Source organism: Bos taurus, chromosome 5 (genome assembly GCF_002263795.3).
Source record: "Bos taurus isolate L1 Dominette 01449 registration number 42190680 breed Hereford chromosome 5, ARS-UCD2.0, whole genome shotgun sequence".
Lineage (NCBI taxonomy): Eukaryota > Metazoa > Chordata > Mammalia > Artiodactyla > Bovidae > Bos > Bos taurus.
Genome location: NC_037332.1, coordinates 110,752,176 through 110,764,593, shown reverse-complemented (window position 1 = coordinate 110,764,593; position 12,418 = coordinate 110,752,176). Strand labels below are relative to the sequence as shown.

The following is a 12,418-nucleotide window of genomic DNA, read 5'->3' as shown; positions in this document are numbered from 1 at the left end:
ACATGCAAATAAACCCTGTCCAGAGGAATGACACCTCCCAGCCCAGCAGAAAAAGCCAGTTTTATGTCTATTTGTAAATTTATTTAAACATTTCTTGACTCCATATAACTACGTGATTCTGTGTTCTACTTTGATCCGTTTGTGGCATATGCCTGGTTCCCTCGTCAATTAATGAGCTAAATAAAAATCTTTGACATATGTTCATTTTATATCTGTACAAGTGTCGTGATTTTATCATCTTTTACAGTTTATGCTTTAACAAGAATAGAAGTCAGCTTGTGTTCCAGGCAGGAAGAGAAGCAGATCTCAAGGTTCTGCTTTGGGTGGGGTCTCAGGTGGAAGCGGAGAGGTCAGTGAGAGGGGCAACCTGAGGAACACGGAATGTGATGGGTCCCAGGTGGCAGTCCTGCGGGTCTCATGGGAAGACACTGGAAGATCTTTTTTTATTTTTATTTATTTCAGTTTGATTGCTTTGGTTCTTTGTTGTAGCACGGGCTTTCTGTAATTGCGGCGAGCAGGGGCTATTCTTTGTTGCGGTGGGCAGGCTTCTCGTTGCGGTGGCTTCTCTTCTTGCAGAACACATGCTCTAGGCACATGAGCTTCAGTAGCTGCAGCACACAGGCTCAGGAGTTGTGGCTCTTGGGCTGCTCTGTGGCATGTGGAATCTTCCCAGACCAGGATTGAACCCGTGTCCTCTGAATTGGTAGGCGGATTCTTGTCCACTCTGCCACCAGGGAAGTCCATGGAGGGTCTTTTTTTTTTTTTTTTAATTAATTTATTTAGCTGTGTCAGGTCTTAGGTGCATCATGCAGGGTCTTTAGTTGCCGCCTGTGAAGTCTTTATTATGGCATGTGGGATCTAGTTCCTGGACCAGAGATCGAACCTGAGCCCCCTGCACTGAGAGCACAGAATCTTAGCCACTGGGCCACCAGGGAAGTCCCTGGAGGGTGTTAATCTGTGGTATAATGGTCTGATTCTTGGTGTAAAGGGCATCTAGCAGCTGGGTGGAGAAAGAATGTATTGAACGGGCAGGAGGGGGACCACGAGGATGTGTGTGGGGACGGGTTCAGCAGTCCAGGTGGGAGGTAACCGTGGTCTGGCCTTAGTGGGTTGAGCATTGAGGAGGCAGCAGTATCAGCTTGAACCACAAATAAATGGGGATGGCACAGGCGAAAGTCTACAAGGGGACACCACATCTGATTTCATTCACAGGGTAAATGCCCTAGGCCTGGAAACAGAGGGAACTCAGCTGAGCTCGCCTTCACGACACCAGTGTGCTAGTGCGGGGCGTCAAAGTGGCCACAGAAACCCTGAGCGGGAGGGGAAGGCTTGTGGGTGAAGGAGAGAGCTCCACTAGATGATCTCAGGGAGTTACCTAATTCTTTTTTAAAAAATAAATATATGTATTCCTGTTGTTTAGTCGCCAAGTCGTGTCCGACTCTTATGTGCTTCCATGAACGTAGCCCACCAGGTTCTTCTGTCCATGAGATTTCCCAGGCAAGAATACTGGAGTACATTGCCATTTCCTCCTCCAGGGGATCTTCCCAACCCAGGGATCAAGCCCACGTCTCCTGCCCTGGCAAGCAGTTTCTTTTTCGCTGGGCCACCAAGGAAGCCTAAATATATATATATATATATATATATATGGACCTGGGGCAGATGATAAGTTATATAAATATGTATCTATATATTATATTAATATAATAATAATTATAATCTGTATATTATATTCTCTCTATATATAACATGTATATTTATGTAATTTATCGTCTGCCCCAGGTCTTAATTGCCGCACTCATGATCTTTGACCTTTGTTGTGGCATGCAGGAGCTTTAGTTGTGGCATTTGAACTCTTGGTTGCAGCATATGGGATCTAGTTCCCTGACCAGGGATTGAACCTAGGCCCCTTGCATTGGGAACATGGAGTGTTAGCCCCTGAACCACCAGGGAAGTTCCAGGAAGTTACTTCTTTTGAGAAAGCTCCTTTAAAACGGAGATGATACAAGAGTGGGTTGATTGAACAATCCAATGAAATAAAAAACTATTCCACCCTCAGTAAGTGGCAGCCAATTTCATTTCAAAGAATGAATGCCTCCAGCACATAACTAACCTTTGCATTGGTATAGTGCTAAAAATGTTTTTGAATCTTCTCTAGAGCTGAGATACAAGATAAGATCTGTTGTTTCCTGTGGCCGCTGAAACAAATTATCAAAAACTGGTGGCTTAAACAACAGAAACTCTACTGCAGTTCTGGAGACAGGAAGTCTGAAAGCAGATGTCGCAGGGCTGGTTTCTTCCAGAGGCTGAGGGAAGAAGCCGACTGCTCCACGCCTCCCTCCCGGCTTCTGGCGGCTACAGGTGGCATCAGCACCCCTTGGCTAATCTGTTTCCCTCTTCTCGCGGCCTTCCCTTCTTTTTCTCCTCCCTTAGATTCTCTTATTAAGATGCCTGTCATTAGGGTTAGGCCCCATCCTAATTCAGGATGACCTAATCTCTAGATCCTCAGTTCAAAGTATCCTTGGCAAAGACCCTTTCCCCAAATAGGGCCACATTCACAGGTTTTAGATGGGCATGTCTTAGGGATGAGATGGTTGGATGGCATCACTGACTCAATGGACATGAGTTTGAGTAAACTCCGGGAGTTGGTGATGGACAGGGAGGCCTGGCGTGCTGCAGTCCGTGGGGTCGCAGAGTTGGACACGACTGAGCGACTGAATTGTTGAACTGTTGTCTTTGGGAGAGCACTATTGAACCAACTAGAAAAACCCACGTTAATTTATTTTTTCATGTGGTGAACCAGCTTCTCCAACTCTATCTGCTACATAATCCCTGCTCTCCCTACTGTTTTGTTTTTTCGTTTTGTCCATGCTGCAGGACTTGTGGGATCTTTGTTCCCCAACCAGAGATGGAACCAAGGCCCTTGGCAGTGGTGAAGAGCTGATTAAAGACCCCAATGCTGGGAAAGACTGAAGGCAAAAGGAGAAGGGGTGGCAGAGGATGAGATGGTTAGATAGCATCAATGACTCAGTGGACATGAGTTTGAGCAAACTCTGGGAGACAGTGAAGGACAGAGGAGCCTGGTGTGCTGTAGTCCATAGGGTCGCAAAGAGTTGGACACAACTTAGCCACTGAAAACCAACAACCACCTTGGCAGTGAGGCCCTTGGGCACTGGACCACCAGGGAAGTCCCTCCCCATTCATTTGTGATATCACCTTTTCAATGTACTAAGTACCTATTTGTACCAAGTTCCCATTTGTAGCCAGCTTATGTCTGGACTCTGCATTCTATTTGTCTGCCTGCTTTTTCTGCCACATTGTTTTAATTACTGTGATTTTGTAATATGTCTTAATATTTGGTAGAGCAAGGCTCCCACCTTAGCTCTGCTTTTTTTAAAATGCCTTAAGATTTTAAGGACCTTGATTTTCCATGTACATCTTAGGATCAGTTTATGAGTGCTTCCCTCCCTGCCCCAAATGCCTTGGGATTTGGGTTGTAATCCTAATGACTTTATAATTTGGAGAAAATTGACTCCTTTAAGACATTAGGTTAGTTCACCCATGAACTATGTCCGTCTTTATTCTGGTCTTCTTTTTATGTCCTTTAGTAGAATCTAAGTGTTCTCCAAGAAGGCCTTGTATGCTCTGTTAGGATAATTGAGAGGGAAGAACATTCTACAACTTACAAATGACTTATTTTTATATATCCCCTCTCTCTGGAGCTTTTTTATCCACATTTTACAGAAAAGGAAACTGAGGCCCAGAAGGGTCCAGGAACTTTGCCAAGAACACACAGAAGCGACAGAGCTGAAACCAGGCCCCCTAGCCCAGGCCCTGGCACTCAACGTGTCTTGCACACTGAGTACCACCCACCCTTGCCCCCGGCTCAGCAAAGGCTTGGGTGAACAGATCTGATGCCAGTCAATCTCTGATTGACAAAGGTAAACCACGGACATTTCGGAGGCTGGCTCACACTTAGTCATTTATTTTAAGACCTGCACAAAGAGACACGCAGCGTAGATATACAGAAGAACAATAAGAATACAGGTTGCCTTGACTTGTTGTGCGAGGGCTTGCCTGGATGAAGATCTGAAGTCTGTCTTGCTTGTGCTACTGCTGTGGAACCTGGTGCTAATGGGCACCTTGCTGGCCCCCAGACTGCAGCCTCCTTCTCCCTCGCTGGCATCCTTGTCCTCAACCACTAGGCACAGGCTGACGGAGGCTGGCCTGAGCCCGCTCAGGGTGGCCGGGTCAGGCCCAGGGAAGCGCTGGCTAAAAGGAATGGTGGTCACTGGAAGGACGGTGGTGACCGCATCCAGATCTTTGGAGGGTGCCTTGCGCAGCCTAGCCCATCCCAGGGACTGCAGGCCACCGCCCCACAGGGCCCTGGCCACCTGTCCCATGGCCACCCCCAGCCTGTCCAGGCAGCAGAGCAGCAGGGACACAGCCGTCTGCTGCAGCACAGCCTGTGGCAGCAGCTCCAAGGCCTTGCTGTGCTCATGGTGGAAGTCAACCAGGCTGTAGTAGGCACACTGGGCCACAGACAGCAGAGCGAGGTGGGCCTCCCATCGCAAGTGCCGCTGGAGCCATGGGACGCAGCGGCAGGCTCTGTGCATCAGGGTGGCCAGCAGCTGAAGGCCCCAGCCCCGCGCGATGGTCAGCAGCCGCCACAAGGTCTGCTGGACGGGCAGCAGCACCTCCATGCACAGCCTCTGGGCCAGGAAGAGCGCCCCCGTCACCTGTAGATTGCTGCCCCAGAAGACGCAGAAGCCCAGCACGTAGAGAGGCAGGCAGTGGGAAGCCATGTTTGCCATGGCTGCCTGCAGCCCCAGAAGCGGCCGGTAGAATCTCAGCAGGCTGGGCCCACACAGGAGCAGGAGCTGCCAGGTGCCTCGGGCCAGCCCGCTTCCATTCTGCGGCGCATCACCTTGACAGATGGTGGTGGAGGAGCCGGGAGAGGGGCCTTCATGACCCAGAGGCTCTGTGCCCAGCCTCCCGTTCTGGGGGCATGGAGCTGCACTCATGCCACAAGCTCATAGTAACTGGCGTTCTGGCCCAAACGCCCTGTCAGCTGAGCCAGGAGGTTGTGCAACAATCAGTGACAGCACAAAAGGTCAGGGTGTGAACTCTTGTCAAAGAGGGAGCATTGTTGCCTCAATGGGTAAGGGAGGCAGCCTCTGAAGCTATGAAGTTTAGGTGGGGCCTGCTGTGTTCATGCCCACACCTGACAAATGACAGCCTGAGCCTTCTCAGAGCTAGGCCCTGCAATCTCGGCCACCATGAAGCTTATGGTCTGGCAAGAGAGATGACAAACCCAGACAGTGTATTAAAAAGCAGAGTCATCACTTTGCTGACAGAGGTCCATATAGTCAAAATTGTTTTTTCCAGTGGTCATGTACGGATGTGAGAGTTGGACCTTAAAGAAGGCTGAGCGCCGAAGAATTGATGTTTTTAAACTGTGGTGTTGGAGAAGACTCTTGAGATTCTCTTGGACTGCAAGGAGATCAAACCAGTCAATCCTAAAGGAAATCAACCCTGAATATTCATTGGAAGGACTGATGCTGAAGCTGAAGCTCCAATACTTTGGCCACCTGATGCGAAGAGCCGACTCATCGGAAAATACCCTGATGCTGGAAAAGATTGAGTGCAAGAGAAGGGGGAAAGGGAGGATGAGACAGTTGGATGACATCACTGACTCAGTGGACATGAGTTTGAGTCAGGGAGATAGTGAAGGACAGGGAAGCCTGGTGTTCTGCAGTCCATGGGGTCACAGTCAGACACAACTTAATGACTGGACAACAACAAGAGAGATGGACACTGAAATACGCTCATGACAAAACTGCCTCACTCAAGTCCTCTCTTCCCTCTTGCCCTCACACTTCTCCATTTTTTTTTTTTTTCTCTTTCTGCTATGAAAGAAAGCAGAGGGATTGAACCTGGGGCCCTGGAAGTGAGAGAGCTGTGTCCTAACCACCAGACCACCAGGGAATCCCCCTGTGCTTCTCCATTCTGCTTTTCTGGTCCTCCTAACCTCCTGCTGCCAAGGCTGGTCCACACCTTGGGTTTTACCTAGCAGCAGAGAATAACTGCCCTTCAATGATTTGAGCAAAACATGGGCCCTTTTCCATTCCTTACTAGCTCCATTTTGAGAAACTATTGACAGAGGACCATTTATGAACAGTCAGTTCATTTCTTTCCAGACTCTTGATTTTTTCTTTGGATTAAATCAGTAATCAGGGATCAAGTAACCTACCTCCTTTGTTTTGACCTGCTGTAAACAGCTCGCCCAGATGGGCTCGGTGTGTCACCCGGATTTCACTGGTCTGCACAAATGTGCTTAACTGTGTATTCACTGTGGGGTGATGTTCAGGGTGTCATTAGCTGCATCCCATTTTGATCCCTTTCGGAGAACCCTATCTCCCTGAGAAATTTCTTTAAAGCCTTATTCCAGGCACAGTGGATTCCTTTGGCCAGTGTTTATCATGTGGATGTTGTGAATCATGTTACTAAACATATTTATCTTTTGTATTTGGCTGGAAGAGGCTTGAAGCCAAATGGAAGGACTACTATGGCATGAACAGTGGTCTATAATGTGTGTTTTGGGTGTGATCCTGAAACTGAGTGGTGCCCTGTCGGGTTCCCGGTCATGGAGGCCTTTTTGTCCCCCGTTTCTTGTAGGCAAGACTCCAGCCTCCATGACCTTCCCCGAGTTCCAAAAGGCCAGTTCCAACAGTTGCTAATCAAGGGAGGTACAGCCAAGAAACTTTGGCTGAGGAAAGATTAAAGAGACTGTCCAGTGGTTAAGAATCTGCCTCAAAATGCAGGAGACGCAGGTTCAAGTCTGGTCCAGGACCTAGGATCTCACCTGGCACAAAGTAACTAAGCCTCCACACCATAACTACTGAGCCCACATGCTCTGGAGCCACACGCCACAACTAGAAAGTTCCTGTTGCAATGAAAGATCTCATGTGCCATAACTAAGACCCAAGGTAGCCAAATAAATAAATATGTCAAAGAAAAAAAAAAAGATTTAAGGCATCAGAGAAGCTCATCAGAGACCCTACACATACCCTTAATCTTATCAGCAACCTCACCGAGATCTATTGCCATAAAACTTCTCACCAAACTCCCAAGCCCTTTGCCTGGCAAAGCAATAAAGCTTTTATTTCCTGCTTCAGCCAAAACCCTCTGCGTGATTCAATTCTGCACTGGTATATACAGAGAAGCTGAGCTTTTGCCATCAATCCCTCTCTGGCTTCACATTATTTCCCTTCTCTCACATTCTTAGTTTCTTCTTGTTGATTTGCATACATCTTGCTGTATAGCCTTAGACTTGTTCTTAGAAGAAGAGATGATACAGTTAACTCCATAAATGATTCTAAACTTATACACAGAAGTTAATCTATCCTTTATAAAAGTAACACTGTGCTGTGCTTAGTCGCTCAGACTCTTTACAACCCCATGGCCTGTAGCTTGCCAGACTCCTCTGTCCTTGGGGATTCTCCAGGTAAGAATACTGGAGCGGGCTGCCAAGCCCTCCTCCAGGGGACCTTCCCAACTCAGGAATCCAACCCAGGTCTCGCGCAATGCAGGCAGATTCTTTACCATCTGAACCACCAGGGAAGCCCAAGAATACTGGAGTGGGTAGCCTACCCCTTCTCCAGGGGATCTTCCCGATTCAGGAATCGAACCAGGGTCTCCGGCATTGCAGGTGGATTCTTTACCAGCTAAGCTACCAGGGAAGCCCCCAAAGTAACACTATCTACCCAATATTCCAAAATGGTTATCTTAACTCCTGCTATCTCTGCTTGCTCTCCAAGGCCCCTAACAGTGACTCATACAAATAGTCCCCAGATCCTATAGATCCTAAAGATCTCCTGATTCTGATCGTTCGTGTCGACTCTCAGGGTCCTTTTCCTGGTCATCCACCTGATGGCTTGCAAGGAATAGTGAAAGCCATACTTTATCCCCATCTTTCAGTTCAGTTCAGTTGCTCAGTTGTGTCTGACTCTTTGCGACCCCATGGACTGCAGCATGCCAGGTTTCCCTGTCCATCACCAACTCCTGGAGCTTACTCAAATTCATATTCATCGAGTCAGTGATGCCATCCAACCATCTCACCCTCTGTCGTCTCCTTCTCCTCCTGCCCTTAATCTTTCCCAGCATCAGGGTCTTTTCAAATGAGTTAGGTCTTCACATCAGGTGGCCAAAGTATTGGAGTTTCAGCTTCAGCATCAGTCCTTCCAATGAACATTCAGGACTGATTTCCTTTAGGATTGACTGGTCAGATCTCCTTGCAGTCCAAGGGACTCTCAAGAGTCTTCTCCAACACCACAGTTCAAAAGCATCAATTCTTCAGTGGTCAGCTTTCTTTATAGTCCAACTATCACATCTATACATGACTACTGGAAAAACCATAACCTTGACTAGACGGACCTTTCTTGGCAAAGTAATGTCTTTGCTTTTTAATGTGCTATCTAGGTTGGTCATAGTTTTTCTTCCAAGGGGCAAGTGTCTTTTAATTTCATGGCTGCAGTCACAATCTGCAGTGATTTTAGAGCCCCCCAAAATAAAGTCTGACACTGTTTCCACTGTTTCCCCATCTATTTGCCATGAAGTGATGGGACTGGATGCCATGATCTTAGTTTTCTGAATGTCGAGTTTTAAGCCAACTTTTTCACTTTCCTCTTTCACTTTCATCAAGGGGCTTTTTAGTTTTTCTTCGCTTTCTGCCATAAGATGCAGATGGTGTCATCTGCATATCTGAGGTTATTGATATTTCTCCCGGCAATCTTGATTCCAGCTTGTGGTTCATCCAGCCCAGCATTTCTCATGATGTACTCTGCATATAAGTTAAATAAGCAGGGTGACAATATAGAGCCTTGACATACTCCTTTCCTGATTTGGAACCAGTCTGTTGTTCCATGTACAGTTCTAACTGTTGCTTCCTGACCTGCATACAGATTTCTCATGAGGCAGGTCAGGTGGTCTGGTACTCCCATCTCTTTTAGAATTTTCCACAGTTTGTTGTGATCTACAGTCAAAGGTTTTGGCATAGTCAATAAGGCAGATGTTTTTCTGGAACTCTCTTTTTCGATGATCCAGTGGATGTTGGCAATTTGATCCCCATCTTTAGTTGACCTTTTGTCGTTCTTAGGCACAGTGGGCTCGGTACACATTTGCTGAATGAATGAATGAATCCTTCACCTGACAGATGGGAAAGCTGAGGCCTGAGGCAGTATCTCTAGAGGAAAACAATAGAATGGGAAAGACTAGAGATCTCTTCAAGAAAACTGGCATTAATGAAGGAATATTTCATGCAAAGATGAGCACAATAAAGGACAGAAATGGCAAGGACCTAACAGAAGCAGAAGAGATTAAGAAGTGGCAGGAATACACAGACGGACTATACAAAACAGTTCTTAATGACTCCGATAACCATGATGGTGTGGTCACTCACCTAGAGCCAGACATCCTGGGGTGTGAAGTCAAGTGGGCCTTAGGAAGCATTACTACGAACAAAGCTAGTGGAGGTGATGGAATTCAAGCAGAGCTATTTAAAATTCTAAAAGATGATGCTATTAAAGTGCTATACTTAATATGCCAGCAAATTTAGAAAACTCAGCAGAGGCCACAGAACTGGAAAAGATGATGCTGTTAAAGTGCTGCACTCAATATATCAGCAAATTCGGAAAACTCAGCAGAGACCACAAAACTGGAAAAGGTCAATTTTCATTCCAATCCCAAAGAAAGGCAACACCAAAGAATGTTCAAATTACTGTACAACTGCACTCATTTCACATGCTAACAAGGTCATGCTCAAAATCCTTCAAGCTAAGCTTCCACAGTACATGAACCAAAAACTTTCAGATGTACAAGCTGGATTTAGAAAAGACAGAGGAACCAGAGATCAAATTGCCAACATCTGTTGGATCACAGAAAAAACAAGGGAATTCCAGAAAAAATCTGCTTCTGCTTCAATGACTATGCTGAAGACTTTGACTGTGTGGATCACAACAAACTGTGAAAAATTCTTAAAAGATGGGAATACCAGACCACCTTACTTCTCTCTCCTGAGAAACCTGTATGCAGGTCAAGAAGCAACAGTTAGAAAAAAAAGAAAAGAAGCAACAGTTAGAACCGGACATGAAACAACAGACTGGTTCAAAATGGGAAAGGAGTATGGCAAGACTGTATATTGCCACACTGTAAATTTAACTTATATGCAGAGTAAGTACAGCATGCGAAAGGCCAGGCTGGAACTGGGCCAGTGCCCCTTTCTCATCTTTGATGGCTGGCTCGGAACTGGCCAGTGTGCCGGTAGCTTGCTGATGTGTTCCAGTGAGCGTACACTGAGGCTCAAGGTCTAGTGGAAGCGGACTAGTCTGTTGTTTTGGACCTACTTGGTTTTAATCAGTACGTGGTGTCCTTGGGATTTGTCATTCTTTCAAAGGTTGTGCCCTGCCCCCTTCCCTTTTGTGTCATTCCCACAGCCTGGTGCAGCATCTGACATGCAGCAAGACTTCAGGAAGAATTTCTTATTGAGCGAATGAGTGACTCAGGACCCCGGAGCTCCTTTTCCAGTGAAGAGGCGACTGAACCCTGAGTCTGATGTCATGAAAACCTAACCTAGAATCAGGCTTGAGCTCTGTCCTTTCTTAATTGTATGACTTTTGCCAAATTATTCCTTTTTGGCCTGAACTTAGTTTTCTCTATAAAAAGGGACAGTGTGGGCCATAATTCCTTGTCTGCCATTCTGAAATAAAAAGTTGTTATTTATAATGTTAAGTTTCTGGTATAAAGGAGAGTGATTTGGTCATATATTCTTTTTCATATTCTTTTCCACTATGGTTTATTATAGGATATTGAATATAGTTCCCTGTGGCATATAGTAGGACCTTGTTTCTCTATTTTATATACAGAAATTTGTATCTAATCCCAATCTCCCAATTCATTCCTTCCCTAACCCTTTTTCTCTTTGGTAAGCATACCTTTGTCTTCTATGTGAGTCTGCTTCTGTTTGGTAAATAAGTTCATTCGTATCATATTTTAGATTCCATGAGTGATATCACAGTATTTGTCTTTTTCTGTCTTCACTCAGTATGATACTCTCTAGGTCCATCCATATTGCTGTAAATTGAATTATGAAAAAACTTAAGTCAGTTGGTGGCAAAAACGAAAGTAATCTGAATTTTTTAGGCAGCAAAGTTAGCCTTGAACTGTGGGGCTATTTATTCCACTCCATGTGAATATTCATGTCTCTTTACAGAATTAATGTGTTTCATTAAAGAGCTTAGGGAGGATTACATAATATACAGTATGTGCACCATATTGCATGATATTATCTAAAACATGAAAAATGCTGAATTTGGAAACAGATCTGGCCCCAAAGATTTCCAATAAGGGGCTGAGGACTCTCAACACTGCCACTGAGGGATGGAGTGAAGGTTAAATGAGAACGCTTTCTTAATAACGGTGTGAGCAATGGCCAGGCCCAGAATCAAAGAACAGAACAGGGTGGGATGGAGGTGGAAAGTGGAAAAGTGTGTGTGTGTGTTCACCCACAGAAAAGAGGCTGGAGCAGCTAGTTAGGGCAGATTCTTGGCTTGCAGGCTCAGGAGTTAAGCCTTAAACCAGAGGAAATAACTAGGAGTGGGGATGGGGAAGGGCACGGGAAGTAACCAAAAGATAATAATCTGGATGGACAAGCCTGGCGGCAGGGAGAGCAACTAGGAGACTCCTAGGTGACCACGAGCCCAGGCAGAGATCAGCGAGGGTCCTTCATGCAGAGGATCTGGGAGGCAGGGAGAGCCAGGCTTCGTGACACCCGGCAGCTGGTGAGGGTTTCTCCGCCTCAGACCTTTAGAATCAAGCGCCAGTCCCCGCAGCCCGATACTGGGAGAAATGGCCTAGATGGAGTTAGAGGGAGGGGAAACCCCAAATTAGCACGCATTAAAGGCAAGCTGGTGTCGGGAAGCGCCTCTGAGTTGGGAACCAGGAAAACCAGGGGCTCAGTCTTTTCTCTCCAACTTTGAGTTGGTGGGGGCTGTGCAACTGATTCCACTTCGACATGCCTGCAAAATGGCAACATCGATGATCTAGAGTGCCGGACGGAAATGATATACCACGTGAGAAAACGCTTTGGAACTGAAGCCCCAATAGGGTTATTCAATTCCAGAAGTGACTGACCCTTTTCCTTCACCGTAATAGCGCGTTTCAACGTTTCCTCAAAAGTTGGCTACTGTCCAACGCTTGTAGGGCGATAGTATTTTGATATTCCGCCGGCGCGTCCTAGAATTTTCAGGAAGTGTGATCCCAGCCGCTCGCCGTAGGACCTCTAAATCCCACCTACCAAACTGACGCCCTGGTCGGAACGCAAGCAAGGCGAGAACGAGCATGCGCGGAAATGGAGTCCAGCGTC

General features: G+C 46.4%; 1 protein-coding gene across 1 annotated transcript; it reads right to left on the bottom strand.

Moving 5' to 3' along the window:
- Positions 1-3,966: 3,966 nt before the first annotated feature.
- LOC132345358 (uncharacterized) lies at positions 3,967-12,311 on the bottom strand. Its single transcript, XM_059887165.1, has 3 exons — positions 12,187-12,311; positions 10,989-11,127; positions 3,967-5,627 (listed from the first exon to the last, which is right to left on the bottom strand). Exon 3 carries the CDS (start codon positions 5,019-5,021, stop codon positions 3,981-3,983), a length of 1,041 nt encoding a protein of 346 aa, XP_059743148.1. The 5' UTR covers positions 5,022-5,627; positions 10,989-11,127; positions 12,187-12,311; the 3' UTR covers positions 3,967-3,980.
- Between the last annotated feature and the right edge of the window lie 107 nt (positions 12,312-12,418).